General features: G+C 37.8%; 1 protein-coding gene across 1 annotated transcript in view; it reads right to left on the bottom strand.

Moving 5' to 3' along the window:
* The window catches only part of LOC110511357 (retinaldehyde dehydrogenase 3), a 44,893-nt gene extending 21,864 nt beyond the window's left edge, over nucleotides 1-23,029 (bottom strand). Inside the window, exons 1-6 of the mRNA XM_090239179.1 lie at nucleotides 22,736-23,029; nucleotides 22,060-22,164; nucleotides 20,232-20,372; nucleotides 17,051-17,180; nucleotides 3,773-3,834; nucleotides 1,283-1,411 (exon numbers count right to left, since the gene is read on the bottom strand). Coding sequence (XP_090095305.1) covers nucleotides 1,283-1,411; nucleotides 3,773-3,834; nucleotides 17,051-17,180; nucleotides 20,232-20,372; nucleotides 22,060-22,164; nucleotides 22,736-22,846 — 678 coding nt within the window. The 5' untranslated portion in view covers nucleotides 22,847-23,029. The remainder of the gene's footprint in view (nucleotides 1-1,282; nucleotides 1,412-3,772; nucleotides 3,835-17,050; nucleotides 17,181-20,231; nucleotides 20,373-22,059; nucleotides 22,165-22,735) is intronic.
* Nucleotides 23,030-23,241: the final 212 nt, after the last annotated feature.

The following is a 23,241-nucleotide window of genomic DNA, read 5'->3' as shown; positions in this document are numbered from 1 at the left end:
AGGAAAAGGACAGGACAGAAGGAAGGAAAGGAAAGGATAGGAGAAGGGTCTATAGTTTGACCTCAGGTGAGTCTCCTGGGCGACAGACGTAATAGTCAATGTGTCCTGAGGAGGACCAATAGATTTTTTATTTATTTAACTAGGCAAGTCAGTTAAGAACAAATTCTTATTTTCAATGACGGCCTAGGAACAGTGGGTTAACTGCCTGTTCAGGGGCAGAGCGACAGATTTGTACCTTGTCAGCTCGGGGGTTTGAACTTGCAACCTTCCAGTTACTAGTCCAACGCTCTAACCACTAGGCTACCCTGCCGCCTGTTGTTTTTCTGTCCAGTTATAAAGGATAGTTATATAGTTATATAATATATAATAATATAATATCTCTCTTCATTGCAATGCAAGATTCTCCAAATCCGATCATGGAGAGCTACAGAGAGTGCCGGCTTTACTTTCAATCCAACACTGACACACCTGACTGTTCCAAATAATCAACCAATCTAACACTGACACACCTGACTGTTCCAAATAATCAACCAATCTAACACTGACACACCTGACTGTTCCAAATAATCAACCAATCTAACACTGACACACCTGACTGTTCCAAATAATCAACCAATCTAACACTGACACACCTGACTGTTCCAAATAATCAACCAATCCAACACTGACACACCTGACTGTTCCAAATAATCAACCAATCTAACGCTGACACACCTGACTGTTCCAAATAATCAACCAATCTAACACTGACACACCTGACTGTTCCAAATAATCAACCAATCTAACGCTGACACACCTGACTGTTCTAAACAATCAACCAATCCAACACTGACACACCTGACTGTTCCAAATAATCAACCAATCTAACACTGACACACCTGACTGTTCCAAATAATCAACCAATCTAACGCTGACACACCTGACTGTTCCAAATAATCAACCAATCTAACACTGACACACCTGACTGTTCCAAATAATCAACCAATCTAACGCTGACACACCTGACTGTTCCAAATAATCAACCAATCCAACACTGACACACCTGACTGTTCCAAATAATCAACCAATCTAACACTGACACACCTGACTGTTCCAAATAATCAACCAATCCAACACTGACACACCTGACTGTTCCAAATAATCAACCAATCCAACACTGGCACACCTGACCATTCCAAATAATCAACCAATCACAGCCCCTTCAGTCTGCACCATGCTCACCCAGTATAGCTCTTCAGCAACGGAGTTGGAGGCCCCTGTTCTTCTTAAAAGTTTCTCTCACCTCTTTGATGAGAGATCCTACGTGCAGGGCTGTGAGAGGGGTCTGCTCGGCTGGCTTGATGACCACAGTGTTACCACAGCACAGCGCCGGGGCCACCTTCCACATGAACATCAGCAGGGGGAAGTTCCACTAGGAGACACAAAACAAGTGTATATTTGACAGGCAGGTTGAACACTTAAAGGGATAGTTCACTCAAAAACGATATTTTAGTATTTTCTTCATTAGTCCAGTGTTAATATGATGCCTTTATTTGTTGCATGTCAGCAGCTAAGTTTTCAAGATATATCTCTTTCAGTACAGAGATGTACTGTGATGATTTGATTAGAGAGCAAATCAAGACCGTTGTGCTGTCATTCTATAAAGTGATGATTCAAACAATCTGCTTCAAAAACCTCTCTTCTCTCTGCCCTGTTCTTCTCCCTACAGAGAACTTAATGAAAGAAATGAACAAATAACCGGACCCTCAAACACAAATTAGACAGCAAACACGTGTAAGAATCCTAATGTTTACTGTTTAAGCATGGTTAACTTTTACAATGCTTTGGATACAGCCCGCCACAATTAGGGATTTTTTGGGATGTGTAACCCTAAAAACAAGCTTCCTGTTTTTCCTAAGCGATGACTCATGGTCTGCGTGAGTGCCAGTGGTGCTTTTAGTAATTACACGACGTCCTTCAGTATAAATTTCATTTTGATGATATAATCTCCCAAGTGGAACAACAGCCTGCTTGTTCCTTTGTTGCCGGAGCAACATAAGAAGATATATACTTATGCTAGCAGAGAAAGCCCATCGGCCGCATTCAGTCAGTCAAAATGTAGGAATAGAAATGATACCCCAGTCTGGTCTAGACTCTAGTGAACACGGTGCAATGTGATAGCCTTTACTCTAACCCACATGGATCACCATCCCACCCCAAGCTATCTGACCTTAATATCATCAAAAAGGAAATATGGATGTGTTTTTGGATCTGTAAGGGAGCATCCTAAATGACACCCTATTTGCCATATAGTGGGGGGCCCTGGTCATAAGTAGTGCCTTATATAGGGCGCAGGGTGCCATTTGGGACCTTAATGTATAGTTGTAAACAGTCATGTTCCTGTAACGGTATACTTCAGTTGGATTAAGAGAGAGAATGCTTTGTGAAGAAAGGTAGAGATTAGGATTACATTTCCAGTCCATGTCCCAGATTTTATTTCACCCTCAGATGGAGTTGAAGTTAGAACCTTAGGTAAAATGCAGTTTTTTTTTTAAACCAATCCAAACTCAAAGCTTCATTTTTGTAGCATTCCAAATAAAGTTGCATTTACCTCAAAATTCACTTTCAAGAAAGATGTTACCTGAGAATATAATGGGATAATTTATTCTAATGCATTCCAAATGACACCCTATTCCCTATATAGTGTACTACAGCCTATAGTGCTCAGTCAAAAGTAGTGCACTATGTAGGTACTAGGGTGCCATTTGGGGCGTAACCTGATTTAACTATCTCGTTATTGCTGCAGCTCCACTGATCTATGACTGTCAACACGCATGCTAAGAGTTATATTTCTGTATGTGCCAGGGACACGTAATGCCCTTGGAGCTGAGGCACAGAATAATATGTTTTTTGGGGTGACAGCACTGACAGTTAAAAGCATGAGGAACGGCTCTTGTGTTTGGCACACACACACACACGCAAGCACGCATGCAAGCACGCACGCACGCACGCACACATGCATGCACGATAACATTCTCCCTTGTCTTTAGAATAAAGGAGAGTTTTGGTTCCAACATGACGTTCATCCATCACGATTGTAAATCTCCAACAGTCTGCTGTACTGTACACCCCTGGTCGGTGGGTGCGTGTGTGTGTGTAGGCCTGTACTGTATCTGTGTCCCATGGCTATCGTCTGTGGGGATTCTGATACAGTGAAGGTAAACTCACTGCACTGTACACCCCTGGTCGTTGGGTGGGTGTGTGTGTGTGTAGGCCTGTACTGTATCTGTGTCCCATGGCTATCGTCTGTGGGGATTCTGATACAGTGAAGGTAAACTCACTGCACTGTACACCTCTGGTCGTTGGGTGGGTGCGTGTGTGTGTGTAGGCCTGTACTGTATCTGGGTCCCATGGCTATCGTCTGTGGGGATTCTGATACAGTGAAGGTAAACTCACTGCACTGTACACCTCTGGTCGTTGGGTGGGTGCGTGTGTGTGTGTAGGCCTGTACTGTATCTGGGTCCCATGGCTATCGTCTGTGGGGATTCTGATACAGTGAAGGTAAACTCACTGCACTGTACACCTCTGGTCGTTGGGTGGGTGCGTGTGTGTGTGCGCATGCATTTTTCAGTTAATGTAGGTGAAATTGACCACTTCTATTTGCCAGGTCATTGTGTTTAGCTGTAGTACAGCTGTAGTATGTGTTTATTACTTGTGCACATCCTGCCAGCAGATTCTACATGTATAATTATTACAGTCACAAACACAAACACAAAACACTGGTCCTACTTACTGGGATGATGGCTCCACACACACCTACGGGCTCATGTCTGGTGAAACACATGAACGTGTCATCTGGAGAAACAACAACACAACAACAAGAGGCTCATTATCAATCTCTCTCCATGGCATCCTTTCTCATTTATTTAGTTTACAGTCTGTTTAAATGTGGCATCCTTTCTCATTTATTTAGTTTACAGTCTGTTTAAATGTGGCATCCTTTCTCATTTATTTAGTTTACAGTCTGTTTAAATGTGGCATCCTTTCTCATTTATTTAGTTTACAGTCTGTTTAAATGTGGCATCCTTTCTCATTTATTTAGTTTACAGTCTGTTTAAATGTGGCATCCTTTCTCATTTATTTAGTTTACAGTCTGTTTAAATGTGGCATCCTTTCTCATTTATTTAGTTTACAGTCTGTTTAAATGTGGCATCCTTACTCATTTATTTAGTTTACAGTCTGTTTAAATGTGTCATCCTGTCTCATTTATTTAGTTTACAGTCTGTTTAAATGTGTCATCCTTTCTCATTTATTTAGTTTACAGTCTGTTTAAATGTGGCATCCTTTCTCATTTATTTAGTTTACAGTCTGTTTAAATGTGGCATCCTTTCTCATTTATTTAGTTTACAGTCTGTTTAAATGTGGCATCCTTTCCCATTTATTTAGTTTACAGTCTGTTTAAATGTGGCATCCTTTCTCATTTATTTAGTTTACAGTCTGTTTAAATGTGGCATCCTTTCTCATTTATTTAGTTTACAGTCTGTTTAAATGTGGCATCCTTTCCCATTTATTTAGTTTACAGTCTGTTTAAATGTGGCATCCTGTCTCATTTATTTAGTTTACAGTCTGTTTAAATGTGTCATCCTTTCTCATTTATTTAGTTTACAGTCTGTTTAAATGTGGCATCCTTTCTCATTTATTTAGTTTACAGTATGTTTAAATGTGGCATCCTTTCTCATTTATTTAGTTTACAGTCTGTTTAAATGTGGCATCCTTTCTCATTTATTTAGTTTACAGTCTGTTTAAATGTGGCATCCTTTCTCATTTATTTAGTTTACAGTCTGTTTAAATGTGGCATCCTTTCTCATTTATTTAGTTTACAGTCTGTTTAAATGTGGCATCCTTTCTCATTTATTTAGTTTACAGTCTGTTTAAATGTGGCATCCTTTCTCATTTATTTAGTTTACAGTCTGTTTAAATGTGGCATCCTTACTCATTTATTTAGTTTACAGTCTGTTTAAATGTGTCATCCTGTCTCATTTATTTAGTTTACAGTCTGTTTAAATGTGTCATCCTTTCTCATTTATTTAGTTTACAGTCTGTTTAAATGTGGCATCCTTTCTCATTTATTTAGTTTACAGTCTGTTTAAATGTGGCATCCTTTCTCATTTATTTAGTTTACAGTCTGTTTAAATGTGGCATCCTTTCCCATTTATTTAGTTTACAGTCTGTTTAAATGTGGCATCCTTTCTCATTTATTTAGTTTACAGTCTGTTTAAATGTGGCATCCTTTCTCATTTATTTAGTTTACAGTCTGTTTAAATGTGGCATCCTTTCCCATTTATTTAGTTTACAGTCTGTTTAAATGTGGCATCCTGTCTCATTTATTTAGTTTACAGTCTGTTTAAATGTGTCATCCTTTCTCATTTATTTAGTTTACAGTCTGTTTAAATGTGGCATCCTTTCTCATTTATTTAGTTTACAGTATGTTTAAATGTGGCATCCTTTCTCATTTATTTAGTTTACAGTCTGTTTAAATGTGGCATCCTTTCTCATTTATTTAGTTTACAGTCTGTTTAAATGTGGCATCCTTTCTCATTTATTTAGTTTACAGTCTGTTTAAATGTGGCATCCTTTCTCATTTATTTAGTTTACAGTCTGTTTAAATGTGGCATCCTTTCTCATTTATTTAGTTTACAGTCTGTTTAAATGTGTCATCCTGTCTCATTTATTTAGTTTACAGTCTGTTTAAATGTGTCATCCTTTCTCATTTATTTAGTTTACAGTCTGTTTAAATGTGGCATCCTTTCTCATTTATTTAGTTTACAGTCTGTTTAAATGTGGCATCCTTTCTCATTTATTTAGTTTACAGTCTGTTTAAATGTGGCATCCTTTCCCATTTATTTAGTTTACAGTCTGTTTAAATGTGGCATCCTTTCTCATTTATTTAGTTTACAGTCTGTTTAAATGTGGCATCCTTTCTCATTTATTTAGTTTACAGTCTGTTTAAATGTGGCATCCTTTCCCATTTATTTAGTTTACAGTCTGTTTAAATGTGGCATCCTGTCTCATTTATTTAGTTTACAGTCTGTTTAAATGTGGCATCCTTTCTCATTTATTTAGTTTACAGTCTGTTTAAATGTGGCATCCTTTCTCATTTATTTAGTTTACAGTCTGTTTAAATGTGGCATCCTTTCTCATTTATTTAGTTTACAGTCTGTTTAAATGTGGCATCCTTTCTCATTTATTTAGTTTACAGTCTGTTTAAATGTGGCATCCTTTCTCATTTATTTAGTTTACAGTCTGTTTAAATGCGGCATCCTTTCCCATTTATTTAGTTTACAGTCTGTTTAAATGTGGCATCCTTTCTCATTTATTTAGTTTACAGTCTGTTTAAATGTGGCATCCTTTCTCATTTATTTAGTTTACAGTCTGTTTAAATGTGGCATCCTTTCTCATTTATTTAGTTTACAGTCTGTTTAAATGTGGCATCCTTTCTCATTTATTTAGTTTACAGTCTGTTTAAATGTGGCATCCTTTCTCATTTATTTAGTTTACAGTCTGTTTAAATGTGGCATCCTTTCTCATTTATTTAGTTTACAGTCTGTTTAAATGTGGCATCCTTTCTCATTTATTTAGTTTACAGTCTGTTTAAATGTGGCATCCTTTCCCATTTATTTAGTTTACAGTCTGTTTAAATGTGGCATCCTTTCTCATTTATTTAGTTTACAGTCTGTTTAAATGTGGCATCCTTTCTCATTTATTTAGTTTACAGTCTGTTTAAATGTGGCATCCTTTCCCATTTATTTAGTTTACAGTCTGTTTAAATGTGGCATCCTGTCTCATTTATTTAGTTTACAGTCTGTTTAAATGTGGCATCCTTTCTCATTTATTTAGTTTACAGTCTGTTTAAATGTGGCATCCTTTCTCATTTATTTAGTTTACAGTCTGTTTAAATGTGGCATCCTTTCTCATTTATTTAGTTTACAGTCTGTTTAAATGTGGCATCCTTTCTCATTTATTTAGTTTACAGTCTGTTTAAATGTGGCATCCTTTCTCATTTATTTAGTTTACAGTCTGTTTAAATGTGGCATCCTTTCTCATTTATTTAGTTTATAGTCTGTTTAAATGTGGTATCCTTTCCCATTTATTTAGTTTACAGTCTGTTTAAATGTGGCATCCTTTCTCATTTATTTAGTTTACAGTCTGTTTAAATGTGGCATCCTTTCTCATTTATTTAGTTTACAGTCTGTTTAAATGCGGCATCCTTTCCCATTTATTTAGTTTACAGTCTGTTTAAATGTGGCATCCTTTCTCATTTATTTAGTTTACAGTCTGTTTAAATGTGGCATCCTTTCTCATTTATTTAGTTTACAGTCTGTTTAAATGTGGCATCCTTTCTCATTTATTTAGTTTACAGTCTGTTTAAATGTGGCATCCTTTCTCATTTATTTAGTTTACAGTCTGTTTAAATGTGGCATCCTTTCTCATTTATTTAGTTTACAGTCTGTTTAAATGTGGCATCCTTTCTCATTTATTTAGTTTACAGTCTGTTTAAATGTGGCATCCTTTCTCATTTATTTAGTTTACAGTCTGTTTAAATGTGGCATCCTTTCCCATTTATTTAGTTTACAGTCTGTTTAAATGTGGCATCCTTTCTCATTTATTTAGTTTACAGTCTGTTTAAATGTGGCATCCTTTCTCATTTATTTAGTTTACAGTCTGTTTAAATGTGGCATCCTTTCCCATTTATTTAGTTTACAGTCTGTTTAAATGTGGCATCCTGTCTCATTTATTTAGTTTACAGTCTGTTTAAATGTGGCATCCTTTCTCATTTATTTAGTTTACAGTCTGTTTAAATGTGGCATCCTTTCTCATTTATTTAGTTTACAGTCTGTTTAAATGTGGCATCCTTTCTCATTTATTTAGTTTACAGTCTGTTTAAATGTGGCATCCTTTCTCATTTATTTAGTTTACAGTCTGTTTAAATGTGGCATCCTTTCTCATTTATTTAGTTTACAGTCTGTTTAAATGTGGCATCCTTTCTCATTTATTTAGTTTACAGTCTGTTTAAATGTGGTATCCTTTCCCATTTATTTAGTTTACAGTCTGTTTAAATGTGGCATCCTTTCTCATTTATTTAGTTTACAGTCTGTTTAAATGTGGCATCCTTTCTCATTTATTTAGTTTACAGTCTGTTTAAATGTGGCATCCTTTCTCATTTATTTAGTTTACAGTCTGTTTAAATGTGGCATCCTTTCTCATTTATTTAGTTTACAGTCTGTTTAAATGTGGCATCCTGTCTCATTTATTTAGTTTACAGTCTGTTTAAATGTGGCATCCTTTCTCATTTATTTAGTTTACAGTCTGTTTAAATGTGGCATCCTTTCTCATTTATTTAGTTTACAGTCTGTTTAAATGTGGCATCCTTTCTCATTTATTTAGTTTACAGTCTGTTTAAATGTGTCATCCTTTCTCATTTATTTAGTTTACAGTCTGTTTAAATGTGGCATCCTTTCTCATTTATTTAGTTTACAGTCTGTTTAAATGTGGCATCCTTTCTCATTTATTTAGTTTGCAGTCTGTTTAAATGTGGCATCCTGTCTCATTTATTTAGTTTACAGTCTGTTTAAATGTGGCATCCTTTCTCATTTATTTAGTTTACAGTCTGTTTAAATATGGCATCCTTTCTCATTTATTTAGTTTACAGTCTGTTTAAACGTGGCATCCTTTCTCATTTATTTAGTTTACAGTCTGTTTAAATGTGGCATCCTTTCTCATTTATTTAGTTTACAGTCTGTTTAAATGTGGCATCCTTTCTCATTTATTTAGTTTACAGTCTGTTTAAATGTGGCATCCTTTCTCATTTATTTAGTTTACAGTCTGTTTAAATGTGGCATCCTTTCTCATTTATTTAGTTTACAGTATTTTTAAATGTGGCATCCTTTCTCATTTATTTAGTTTACAGTCTGTTTAAATGTGGCATCCTTTCTCATTTATTTAGTTTACAGTCTGTTTAAATGTGGCATCCTTTCTCATTTATTTAGTTTACAGTCTGTTTAAATGTGGCATCCTGTCTCATTTATTTAGTTTACAGTCTGTTTAAATGTGTCATCCTTTCTCATTTATTTAGTTTACAGTCTGTTTAAATGTGGCATCCTTTCTCATTTATTTAGTTTACAGTCTGTTTAAATGTGGCATCCTTTCTCATTTATTTAGTTTACAGTCTGTTTAAATGTGGCATCCTTTCTCATTTATTTAGTTTACAGTCTGTTTAAATGTGGCATCCTTTTTCATTTATTTAGTTTACAGTCTGTTTAAATGTGGCATCCTTTCTCATTTATTTAGTTTACAGTCTGTTTAAATGTGGCATCCTTTCTCATTTATTTAGTTTACAGTCTGTTTAAATGTGGCATCCTTTCTCATTTATTTAGTTTACAGTCTGTTTAAATGTGGCATCCTTTCTCATTTATTTAGTTTACAGTCTGTTTAAATGTGGCATCCTTTCTCATTTATTTAGTTTACAGTATTTTTAAATGTGGCATCCTTTCTCATTTATTTAGTTTACAGTCTGTTTAAATGTGGCATCCTTTCTCATTTATTTAGTTTACAGTCTGTTTAAATGTGGCATCCTTTCTCATTTATTTAGTTTACAGTCTGTTTAAATGTGGCATCATGTCTCATTTATTTAGTTTACAGTCTGTTTAAATGTGTCATCCTTTCTCATTTATTTAGTTTACAGTCTGTTTAAATGTGGCATTCTTTCTCATTTATTTAGTTTACAGTCTGTTTAAATGTGGCATCCTTTCTCATTTATTTAGTTTACAGTCTGTTTAAATGTGGCATCCTTTCTCATTTATTTAGTTTACAGTCTGTTTAAATGGGGCATCCTTTCTCATTTATTTAGTTTACAGTCTGTTTAAATGTGGCATCATGTCTCATTTATTTAGTTTACAGTCTGTTTAAATGTGTCATCCTTTCTCATTTATTTAGTTTACAGTCTGTTTAAATGTGGCATTCTTTCTCATGTATTTAGTTTACAGTCTGTTTAAATGTGGCATCCTTTCTCATTTATTTAGTTTACAGTCTGTTTAAATGTGGCATCCTTTCTCATTTATTTAGTTTACAGTCTGTTTAAATGGGGCATCCTGTCTCATTTATTTAGTTTACAGTCTGTTTAAATGTGGCATCCTTTCCCATGTATTTAGTTTACAGTCTGTTTAAATGTGGCATCCTTTCTCATTTATTTAGTTTACAGTCTGTTTAAATGTGGCATCCTTTCTCATTTATTTAGTTTACAGTCTGTTTAAATGTGGCATCCTGTCTCATTTATTTAGTTTACAGTCTATTTAAATGTGGCATCCTTTCTCATTTATTTAGTTTACAGTCTGTTTAAATGTGGCATCCTTTCTCATTTATTTAGTTTACAGTCTGTTTAAATGTGGCATCCTTTCTCATTTATTTAGTTTACAGTCTGTTTAAATTTGGCATCCTGTCTCATGTATTTAGTTTACAGTCTGTTTAAATGTGTCATCCTTTCTCATTTATTTAGTTTACAGTCTGTTTAAATGTGGCATCCTTTCTCATTTATTTAGTTTACAGTCTGTTTAAATGTGGCATCCTTTCTCATTTATTTAGTTTACAGTCTGTTTAAATGTGGCATCCTTTCTCATTTATTTAGTTTACAGTCTGTTTAAATGTGGCATCCTTTCCCATTTATTTAGTTTACAGTCTGTTTAAATGTGGCATCCTTTCTCATTTATTTAGTTTACAGTCTGTTTAAATGTGGCATCCTTTCTCATTTATTTAGTTTACAGTCTGTTTAAATGTGGCATCCTTTCTCATTTATTTAGTTTACAGTCTGTTTAAATGTGGCATCCTTTCTCATTTATTTAGTTTACAGTCTGTTTAAATGTGGCATCCTTTCTCATTTATTTAGTTTACAGTCTGTTTAAATGTGGCATCCTTTCTCATTTATTTAGTTTACAGTCTGTTTAAATGTGGCATCCTTTCTCATTTATTTAGTTTACAGTCTGTTTAAATGTGGCATCCTTTCTCATTTATTTAGTTTACAGTCTGTTTAAATGTGGCATTCTTTCTCATTTATTTAGTTTACAGTCTGTTTAAATGTGGCATCCTGTCTCATTTATTTAGTTTACAGTCTGTTTAAATGTGGCATCCTTTCTCATTTATTTAGTTTACAGTCTGTTTAAATGTGGCATCCTTTCTCATTTATTTAGTTTACAGTCTGTTTAAAAGTGTCATCCTTTCTAATTTATTTAGTTTACAGTCTGTTTAAATGTGGCATCCTTTCTCATTTATTTAGTTTACAGTCTGTTTAAATGTGGCATCCTTTCTCATTTATTTAGTTTACAGTCTGTTTAAATGTGGCATCCTTTCTCATTTATTTAGTTTACAGTCTGTTTAAACGTGGCATCCTGTCTCATTTATTTAGTTTACAGTCTGTTTAAATGTGGCATCCTTTCTCATTTATTTAGTTTACAGTCTGTTTAAATGTGGCATCCTTTCTCATTTATTTAGTTTACAGTCTGTTTAAACGTGGCATCCTGTCTCATTTATTTAGTTTACAGTCTGTTTAAATGTGGCATCCTTTCCCATTTATTTAGTTTACAGTCTGTTTAAATGTGGCATCCTTTCTCATTTATTTAGTTTACAGTATTTTTAAATGTGGAATCCTTTCTCATTTATTTAGTTTACAGTCTGTTTAAATGTGGCATCCTTTCTCATTTATTTCGTTTACAGTCTGTTTAAATGTGGCATCCTTTCTCATTTATTTCGTTTACAGTCTGTTTAAATGTGGCATCCTTTCTCATTTATTTAGTTTACAGTCTGTTTAAATGTGGCATCCTTTCTCATTTATTTAGTTTACAGTCTGTTTAAATGTGGCATCCTTTCTCATTTATTTAGTTTACAGTCTGTTTAAATGTGGCATCCTTTCCCATTTATTTAGTTTACAGTCTGTTTAAATGTGGCATCCTTTCTCATTTATTTAGTTTACAGTCTGTTTAAATGTGGCATCCGTTCTCATTTATTTAGTTTACAGTCTGTTTAAATGTGGCATCCTGTCTCATTTATTTAGTTTACAGTCTGTTTAAATGTGGCATCCTTTCTCATTTATTTAGTTTACAGTCTGTTTAAATGTGGCATCCTTTCTCATTTATTTAGTTTACAGTCTGTTTAAATGTGTTATCCTTTCTCATTTATTTAGTTTACAGTCTGTTTAAATGTGGCATCCTTTCTCATTTATTTAGTTTACAGTCTGTTTAAATGTGGCATCCTTTCTCATTTATTTAGTTTACAGTCCTTTTAAATGTGGCATCCTTTCTCATTTATTTAGTTTACAGTCTGTTTAAATGTGGCATCCTTTCTCATTTATTTAGTTTACAGTCTGTTTAAATGTGGCATCCTTTCTCATTTATTTAGTTTACAGTCTGTTTAAATGTGGCATCCTGTCTCATTTATTTAGTTTACAGTCTGTTTAAATGTGTCATCCTTTCTCATTTATTTAGTTTACAGTCTGTTTAAATGTGGCATCCTTTCTCATTTATTTAGTTTACCGTCTGTTTAAATGTGGCATCCTTTCTCATTTATTTAGTTTACAGTCTGTTTAAATGTGGCATCCTTTCTCATTTATTTAGTTTACAGTCTGTTTAAATGTGGCATCCTTTCTCATTTATTTAGTTTACAGTCTGTTTAAATGTGGCATCCTTTCTCATTTATTTAGTTTACAGTCTGTTTAAATGTGGCATCCTTTCTCATTTATTTAGTTTACAGTCTGTTTAAATGTGGCATCCTGTCTCATTTATTTAGTTTACAGTCTGTTTAAATGTGTCATCCTTTCTCATTTATTTAGTTTACAGTCTGTTTAAATGTGGCATCCTTTCTCATTTATTTAGTTTACAGTCTGTTTAAATGTGGCATCCTTTCTCATTTATTTAGTTTACAGTCTGTTTAAATGTGGCATCCTTTCTCATTTATTTAGTTTACAGTCTGTTTAAATGTGGCATCCTTTCTCATTTATTTAGTTTACAGTCTGTTTAAATGTGGCATCCTTTCCCATTTATTTAGTTTACAGTCTGTTTAAATGTGGCATCCTGTCTCATTTATTTAGTTTACAGTCTGTTTAAATGTGGCATCCTGTCTCATTTATTTAGTTTACAGTCTGTTTAAATGTGGCATCCTTTCTCATTTATTTAGTTTACAGTCTGTTTAAATGTGGCATCCTTTCTCATTTATTTAGTTTACAGTCTGTTTAAATGTGGCATCCTTTCTCATTTATTTAGTTTACAGTCTGTTTAAATGTGGCATCCTTTCTCATTTATTTAGTTTACAGTCTGTTTAAATGTGGCATCCTTTCTCATTTATTTAGTTTACAGTCTGTTTAAATGTGGCATCCTTTCTCATTTATTTAGTTTACAGTCTGTTTAAATGTGGCATCCTTTCTCATTTATTTAGTTTATAGTCTGTTTAAATGTGGCATCCTGTCTCATTTATTTAGTTTACAGTCTGTTTAAATGTGTCATCCTTTCTCATTTATTTAGTTTACAGTCTGTTTAAATGTGGCATCCTTTCTCATTTATTTAGTTTACAGTCTGTTTAAATGTGGCATCCTTTCTCATTTATTTAGTTTACAGTCTGTTTAAATGTGTCATCCTTTCTCATTTATTTAGTTTACAGTCTGTTTAAATGTGGCATCCTTTCTCATTTATTTAGTTTACAGTCTGTTTAAAAGTGTCATCCTTTCTAATTTATTTAGTTTACAGTCTGTTTAAATGTGGCATCCTTTCTCATTTATTTAGTTTACAGTCTGTTTAAATGTGGCATCCTTTCTCATTTATTTAGTTTACAGTCTGTTTAAATGTGGCATCCTTTCCCATTTATTTTGCATTTGCATTTTCGAATGATGGTCAAAAATCTCCTCTCCATATAAATGGGGAGCACACAGTCATTTTGCCGCTTCTCCTCTGCCAGTTCTAAAAGTCCCTGTGCCCTGCTCCTCCTCTGCCCGTTCTAAAAGTCCCTGTGCCCTGCTCCTCCTCTGCCCGTTCTAAAAGTCCCTGTGCCCTGCTCCTCCTCTGCCCGTTCTAAAAGTCCCTGTGCCCTGCTCCTCCTCTGCCAGTTCTAAAAGTCCCTGTGCCCTGCTCCTCACATGGCTGAAAGTCCTGTTTAATAGAAGGAAATAGAGCGGGCAGATAGAGTCCCCAATAACCAGACTATTAAGTCTATTGTTCAGAGTGAAATGTCACCCTTGACCTTCTTGGAATGGAGGGGCAATTAAAAGCGTCCCCCATCTCTAACACCACCCCCCCCCCCCTCCATTTAATTGCTGCAATGTCCCACCCTCCTCGTTCTCTGTAGCAGTCAACTGGCTTTTTTCAGGGTAAATACAGTTGAACTATAAATAAGTTAAGTTGGAATGTTTATGCGATAAGGTTGACCTTAAACTACTCTGTTCAGCAGAATGTACTTACTTGGGGCGTTGCGGGTACTGAAAGCTTTGTTAAAACCCTGCACCAACAACTGTGGTTACAACATGTTAGTGTGCCATGTTGCACATGCGTTGCAGCAATTGTTCCACCGATAGTCTACTGCGGTGCAACCAAAGTGTTTAGTGCCCTCAACTCTAACAGCACAAATCCAAGGTAGGCCGCCATAAAACACAGACAGGAAACGGTCTATTTTAAAAATACATGTATAATACTGCACAGTAACATGAACTTACACCAACACAAGACATTCCAAAATCCTTTTTCACTACTGTACCACAGTATCTGTGCAACTAAGGTCCATCCTTCTGACATAGCAACTAGCGGGAACAACTTACTGACTCCAATGCTGCCTTAATGACACCCTATTCCCGATATAGTGCTCTACTTTTGGCACCTTACTTCCTTCCGTGACATTTTGCATGATCCCCCTCCACCTCCACACACGGACATGTCAGAAGCCCAGCTGATAGCCTAGATAATGGGTTCAATCTGACACTCTCACTCCGTGACCTTGTCTTGTTTCTTCTATTGATGTATGTGGTGATTACAGCCAGACAGACTGCTACACACCCAGGATCCATTATCTCCCTGTGTCCTGGGTGAGCCCACTCATCCCACACTTTACAGCTTATCAACGGTTCCATTTCCATAGCCAGGGGAGTGGACATGGGACATACAGTAGAGTAGATGGAATTAGGCTGTGTCCCAAATGGCACCCTATTCCCTATGTAGTGCACTACTTTTGAGCAGTGCACCTTTGCTTATTTAGGCCCAGAGCGTTTTTTTTGTGTGTTTTTTTTAAGGAGAGAGGTATTCCAAACTCCTTTCGTATTTGTATTATTTTCATGACAGGTTAGGAGTAGAGAGACAGAGTAGAGAGAGCAGAAATATGTAGGGCTGATGTGGGGATCGAACCAGCAGTCCCATCTCAGGGGGTATATATATGGTTCTAAACGTGAGAGCGTTACCTGCTCGACCAGACTCCGGGCCCAGAGCTGTTTCTAAGTCACCAAGTTGCTACTGGCAGGTAGAGGAGTGACTGTATACAGACTATTATACCAGGGGATAGTCATCTTAGTCTGGGAGTTGTTCCTGACAGGTAGAGGAGTGACTGTATTCAGACTATTATACCAGGGGATAGTCATCTTAGTCTGGGAGTTGTTCCTGACAGGTAGAGGAGTGACTGTATACAGACTATTATACCAGGGGATAGTCATCTTAGTCTGGGAGTTGTTCCTGACAGGTAGAGGAGTGACTGTATACAGACTATTATACCAGGGGATAGTCATCTTAGTCTGGGAGTTGTTCCTGACAGGTAGAGGAGTGACTGTATACAGACTATTATACCAGGGGATAGTCATCTTAGTCTGGGAGTTGCTACTGACAGGTGGAGGAGTGACTGTATACAGTCTATTATACCAGGGGATAGTCATCTTAGTCTGGGAGTTGTTCCTGACAGGTAGAGGAGTGACTGTATATAGACTATTATACCAGGGGATTGTCATCTTAGTCTGGGAGTTGCTACTGACAAATGCTGATAGAGGAGAGAGGGCCTTGCAGGTATCTACCAGAGGAAAATAATGATCTAAGTCAGTGACTTGCTCCTGAGACAGAGAGCGGGAAGAGGATAAAGGAGAGGACACAGAAGGGACGAGAGGAGAGGAGAGGAGAGGAGAGGAGAGGAGAGGAGAGGAGAGGAGAGGAGAGGAGAGAAGGGAGAGGTGAGAGGAGAGGAGGGGAGAAGAGAGGAGAGAGAAGAGGAGAGGAGAGAGGGGAGGAGAGGAGGGGAGAAGAGAGGAGAGAGAAGAGAGGGGATAGGAGAGAGGAGAGAGGAGAGGGGGGCTAACTCAGAGGCGTTGATCAGGCACTGATCTGGAGTGTCTGATTCTCAGCTAATCCCGACACAGACTGTTGCACCTCGCTGATTACCATTACCCTCTTCCTCTTCCTTTGTCCTCGCCAGCCTTTCGTCTCTCAACTGCCCCATTGGAATCTAATCAGGAGGAAATAGGGAAGCCTGTTTTGTCTATCTGACGTCCTGCCGTGGCAGCCGAGGATGGTTTTTGACACTGCAATAGGGGGAACTATTAAGAGGACGGACGAGATGCCACCCAGGGCTGCGGACAATTGACGGATCGGCTGAGTGACTCGACCGCTAATTAACTTGTTTCTTGACGACTGGGCGGAACCAGTGGGCTAATCATATAGTGGACAGAAAGTCTATGTGAGCCATTAAGCCACAAAGGAGAGAGACAAGTGATTGTTGAGAAACAGCTTGATCAGATTGACAGGTCATGGACCTTTTGGGGAAATACTTTAATAAAAGCTGGCTGTTATAATGCATTATTACCTGTGATAAGCATATAATAACACTGTTTGGAAATGTTGTTGTATTATAAATGTATGAAATGGTAATAACTGGATTATTACGAGATGATAATGAGACGTTATAAGGGGTCGTAAGCCTACGTGCATTTAACAAATCATAATGCACTATACCTGTAGGTGAAAGTAGTAGCCTGGCAATCTAAAAGGTTTTAAAGCAGCACAGAGACACTTACCTACAGGCATGGTTTTGCCATGTATCTTGTCGGCCCAACCGGCATAGTATCTAAGGGTTTTGATGCTGCCGTCCAGATCAATGAAGAAAGAATGAAGGAATGGCTTCCCAGTGTCTATAGTCTCCATAGTCTGTAAAAAAAGAATCAGAAACATTGAACATAGTGCATTAAGGCCACGTTAATGCAGGCTATCCTAACTTCTGGGGAACCGGAGGCAGAATCATCTCAATAGGAGAATAAAATAGCTGTTGTGGAACAAAAAATAACTAATAATATATGTTCTCAAAAATCTATTTTGAGCGTTTCTGTCATCTTGTACTCAGTCGGCTGCAAGCACAGCACCATCAACCCCTTGGTTGCTACAAAACAAGGTTTTATGCCCTCGACGTGCGCCAAGAAGTGAATATGCTGTGGGAGTTCATGGGTTCAGAAAGAAAAGTAATAATGCTAATAATAATAATGCTAATAGGAGAGGCCAGGGTTCGGCACCGCTGACATCGCTAGCACGGTTGTCTCTCTGTGTAGCCATGGCTGCAGTGAGCTGGAACATTAGATGACCAGAAAATACAACACATCCATCTGAATCTGAATGTCGTATCAAATGTTTTTCAAATCTAGATGAACAATCATTTCTATAGAGCAGAGGGGTGGACAAAAACCTCGACAAAAGCAATCCATGACGTCGTGCGTTTGACAATATTTCAAAAAGTGACTGTACGTAAGTTACTAAACTCTTTGACAGACACAAGCTGCTTGAAACCACTAAGCCGAATGTGTTGGGGAAGAGAAAAATATTGTATGGTGAGACCCACTGTGTCAAACATGATTTGTACACTTATACGGTGCTATGATACTCAAGTTCTTTGATTGACTGTCTCAAGGGAGACACAAGTCAAGTGTTTACTAAAAACCTGGGGCAAATACATACGTCAAATACTTTGAAATAAGCCTACTTGAAAGTATTTGAGGTGCGCTTGATTTACCTTGGGGTTTGGGAGAACCAATAGAGAATGATAGAGGACTTTGTATCAGTCCTATTATGGCATCTGTGAGCGCACTGGCATCTCCATTTTGAAGTAGTCAATTTTCTTCTAGTACTACTTCTATGAGTTGTTAATCAAACTGAAAGGCTGCATACTGTCACCTGGAGTGTGTTGTCTGAACAGGTATCAAGTCAAAGCTGGCGATTTACTGCCACCTGCAGAATGTTTGCTTACAAGTATAGTTCATTAGCTGATCCCTCCTGATGACCCTGATGGAATTATGTGATCCTTGTGAATTACACTGGCGAAGGCTTAGGAAGGCCGAAATGTTTGTCTATCTACCTCCCCCGAATTAACAAAATACTATAAAGAAACCTTGAATCTCCTTTTTGAGTGCGGATCAGCTACATCATTTTGTGTTCCTTCCTTAACCCATTGGAATTCCCACAGATTTGGCTACTTCAAAATGGTGAAAGGCCTCAATGACACTGCCAATGCTAAATCAGACTTTTGGGCACTAGAGTCCTCTATCTATCTCTATGGGAGAACCAGATCAAGTGCAGCCCCAAAATGACATACTGTATGTAGGCTATCTGACCAATAAGATCTAATTCAACCCACTGCAAATGGAAAGATAATGAGAGACGAAGCACTGCCACAGAGCTATAACACCAATAGATTTATCCTGTATCTTTTCATTGAGCTAAATGCTAAATCTGGTCTTTATTTCCCCCACAAACAGAACAGGGATTAGCGTAATTAGCGATACCCCAGCACAAGCAGCCCTCCCAAAACATGTTTTCAATTAGCAGCCACATGCAATCCCATAATATGACTTCACTCTCATCTGTAATGTTTCATTTACAAATCTGACTCCTAATGCAATCTGGAAACTCAATTGAAAAGGCATTGGAACACGTGAGAAGGCATTGGAACTGGGCTTGGATCACCCACCACTGTAATATCTGATTTACACTGTCTAAAATAATCCAAGGTGGCCCAACTCAAGATCTTTTAGTAACTACATTAGTTCCACAGCCTTTTTGAGTTGACCCAACTTTTTGGAGAAGTGGCAGCAGGTAGCCTCGTGTTTTTCAACGTTGGGCCAATAACTAAAAAGTTGCTAGTTCAAATCCTTGAGCCGCAAATCTGTTGATGTGGCCTGGAGCAAGACACTTAACCCTAATAGCTCCAGGGGTTGCTGTTAATTATGGCAGACCCTCTCTCAGGGAGAGTTGGGATATCGGTATGCAGAAAACACATTTCCAATTCATGCATGCGTATTAATAGACACTTGCAGATATGTGAAATAGGAGAAATATAAACACCCACCAAATGATAAGTGTTGCATAAGCCTCACATTTTAAGTTGGCCAAAACATTGTTCTAACTCATCTATACAATGAATATACCAAACATTACGAACACCTTCCTAATATTCAGTTGCACCCACCTGGCACCTACTACCATGTCCCGTTCAAAGGCACTTAAATCTTGTGTCTTGCCCATTCACCCTCTGAATGGCACACAATCACAACCCATATCTCAATTTTCTCAAGGCTTAAAACTCATTTAACCGGTCTCCTCCCCTTCATCTACACTGATTGAAGTGGATTTAAGTAACATCAATGAGGGATCATACAGTAGCTTTCACCTGGATTCACCTGGTCAGTCTATATCAACTTAAACATATGTTTTTGATAGATGTTTTGTATGGAAATGATTTGATTATTGACAAAAGGCTGTTCTATTTGTTTAGGTTAAAGTAATACTACACTCCAAAACTATATTTTGGTATTTTGTCCATTAGTCCACTGTCAATACAATTCCATGTCAGTTAAACTTTTTTTAATCTTGTGACACACACAGGCACACAGACACTCACCAACAATATTAGAATGAATGTCAAGGTTGTGTGGGGATTATATAGCAACAAGTGTAGAACTGAAAAATATATATTACTCGAGTCGCCACATACCAGCATGGAAAAGATTTTCAATCACAGATCATGCACCTTCAGTGTCTGGTGCATTGCGCACTGCGCTGCTGCTGTCAATTCTTTCTGGACACCCAAACTAGATGATAGGCTACCTTCACAACGCAGGTGACAGATGTCAAGTTTACCAATAGGCTGCTAGTTGTAGCCTTCTACAGTCTAAAGACAAATAAGGTTAGTAGGCCGTTACATCCACAGCTTACCGCTAGCAGTGCCCGGTCCCTCTCCATCAGGTCAGCGAGCTTGTGCAGGAGTCGCCCCCGGCTTGACACGTCCATCCTTCGCCACGGCGAGCCCCTCTGGCTGGCCGCTCTGGCCGCCTTTACAGCCTTGTCCACATCTGCCTGCAGGTACACATCAACAGCTTTCACACAGACAACTGATAACCCACCTAAAACATTTCTATGGGTAATATTGTTTTGCATAAGTTACAATTATGAGCAGGCTAATGATAATTGATAGGCCTAATTAATTCACAAAAATGTATTTTTGTCTGTAGCCTAATAAAAGACCTTGACATTGAGTTGATAGACAGTCACTCTCTTGGTTTTAAAGGCTATGTAAAAGGAAATTAAACATGTAGGCCAAGATCAAAGGTCTTCAACCTTTAATTGACCAGGGACCCCCTCCCAGGTAAACTGGCGACCCAGGGACCCCCTCCCAGGTAAACTGGCGACGCAGGGCCCCCTCCCAGGTAAACTGGCGACCCACGGACCCCCTCCCAGGTAGACTGGCGACCCAGGGACCCCCTCCCAGGTAAACTGGCGACCCAGGGACCCCCTCCCAGGTAAACTGGTGACCCAGGGACCCCCTCCCAGGTAAACTGGCGACCCAGGGACCCCCTCCCAGGTAAACTGGCGACCCAGGGACCCACTCCCAGGTAAGCTGGCGACCCAGGGACCCCCATCATACGTTAGCAAAAACATTTATTTAATGTCTTGGGCGACAGGTAGAGCGTTGGACTAGTAACCGGAAGGTTGCAAGATCAAATCCCCGAGCTGATAAGGTAAATATCTGCTGTTCTGCTCCTGAACAGGCAGTTAACCCACCGTTTCTAATCCGTCATTGAAAATAAGAATTTGTTCTTAACTGACTTGCCTAGTTAAATAAAAATAATAATAATGAGAAGTAATCAACATTTTAAAATGAATAGATTTGGTAAATACTTTTAATTATTTTGACCTCCCCACATTATAATTGGAAGAGGAAGTGTAGTCTCTAACAGACTATTAGCTAGAAAGGTAGTAACTCCAAACAGATTTTCGCTAAGAGTTTTAGCTGTTTAAACTAAGGTTAGCCATGTCTTAGCAGACATGTCCAAGTCAAGAAAGCTAACCAGCAGTGAACGGCATTTGCCACACTTTTAGCCTATTGACAGATAGCCTATTGACTGGTAGCCTATTGACTGGTAGCCTATTGACTGGTAGCCTATTGACAGATAGCCTATTGACTGGTAGCCTATTGACAGATAGCCTATTGACTGATAGCCTACTGACAGGTAGCCTATTGACTGGTAGCCTATTGACAGATAGCCTATTGACTGGTAGCCTATTGACTGGTAGCCTATTGACTGGTAGCCTATTGACAGGTAGCCTACTGACAGGTAGCCTATTGACAGGTAGCCTATTGACTGGTGCTTTTTCAAAGCCTATGTCAGACACTCCAGCCAGTGTATCAGCTCCAATTAGTGTAATTTGCTCAATATTAGGAGTTGGCAAATAAAGTTAAAATATTATCCTATTTTCTACTGTAGGTATGTAATTAAAAATGTGTTTATTCTGTTGTTGCTAGCGATATCCATAAAAACAATTGGAGAAAAAACGTTTTAATATATATATATATATTTTGGCAGACCCCCTGCAGTCCCTGGAACCCAATCAGAACCAGATGAAGAGAGAAGACAGGATCACTGCAGTAGTAGTAATACAATTCTGTTCATTTGATTTAGCAAACATTCCTTATTTCCTCAAGTCAACTTAGTAATTAAGACATTGTCCAAATCAAACATGAATGTATGTTTTAGGTACATACTTTGTCTGCTTCTTCCACTTCACAGATTTTGACACCTGTTGCAGGATTGAAGGTCTGAAACGTCTTTCCTTTGAGAGAGGTGTGCCACTCATTGTTGATAAAAATCTGTTGGACACAAAGAAAGAGCTGTTTAAAAAAGACTGTTTTACAACGCACCTGTTCATTAGGCTACGATCAGTAAGCAATATAACACAGGAGCATAACTCAAGTGTGTTTTTTGTTTTTCAAATATATTTCGAACGCAGTCTTTTGGATCCAACTCCAATATGAAGACATGGATAGCACACCAACAGGCACACCACCACCTCTAGCCTGTGCACAGGCTACAGACTAACATGCATTACAATAACTTGACGGAATTCACGTCCCCTGGTTTATGACGTCTTAAACATGTACTATGACATTATATTATACCTTATACCTTACACTCAAGTTTCACGTTTTTATGGTCACGTGCACTAACTAGTACAGTACGTGCACTAACTAGCCCATGAAATTATTTTCTTGAATGCTCTTTCCCAACAATGCAGTAGTACTATATATATAGTTAAAAACAGTTAAACAGTTGTTTGTGCATACTGGTGTTTCAGATGTTTCGGCTTAATATTTTTTTTCACATTACATTTTCACTATTCAGTGATTGCTGCTATGTTACTTAATAAGACGTGCGTCTCACCTTGGTGTGGCGTATCTCTTGCACTTTGACGGGCTGGGGAAAAGGCATGGGAGGGCTCCCATCGCCATTCGCCCCGGTCACCCCGTTCTCTGTTGTTCCGTTCTGAGCCATTCTGCTTCACCGGTCCAGTCCTGCCACAACTGTATTCTCTCTGTGTGTCTGTCTACTGTCTACTGAGCACTACAAGCGCATCCAGCGGTCTTTATAAGAATGCGAAAATCCTCCCTCTCTCTCTCTCTCGCCCTCTCCCCAGAGCAGCTGAGGGTAACCCAACTCTGCCCTTATCAAAATATCAGGCCCCAGTATCTGCAGCATGGAATCATAAACCAAAAGCCTCCTGGAATATTGTTTTTAATAGGAATGCTTAACGTAACAGGATAAAGATATAACGACATACGCTTTTATATTGACGGTCGGCTACTCCAAGGACAGGTGCGGCAGGTACAATTTTTGCGTGTCAACTTATTTATTGGGGAAAGTGCAAGGTGTCACATGGATGCTAATTA

Source organism: Oncorhynchus mykiss, chromosome 6 (genome assembly GCF_057628025.1).
Source record: "Oncorhynchus mykiss isolate SJ-2025 chromosome 6, ASM5762802v1, whole genome shotgun sequence".
Taxonomy (NCBI): Eukaryota; Metazoa; Chordata; class Actinopteri; order Salmoniformes; family Salmonidae; genus Oncorhynchus; species Oncorhynchus mykiss.
This window is presented reverse-complemented; position numbering and strand designations above follow the sequence as displayed.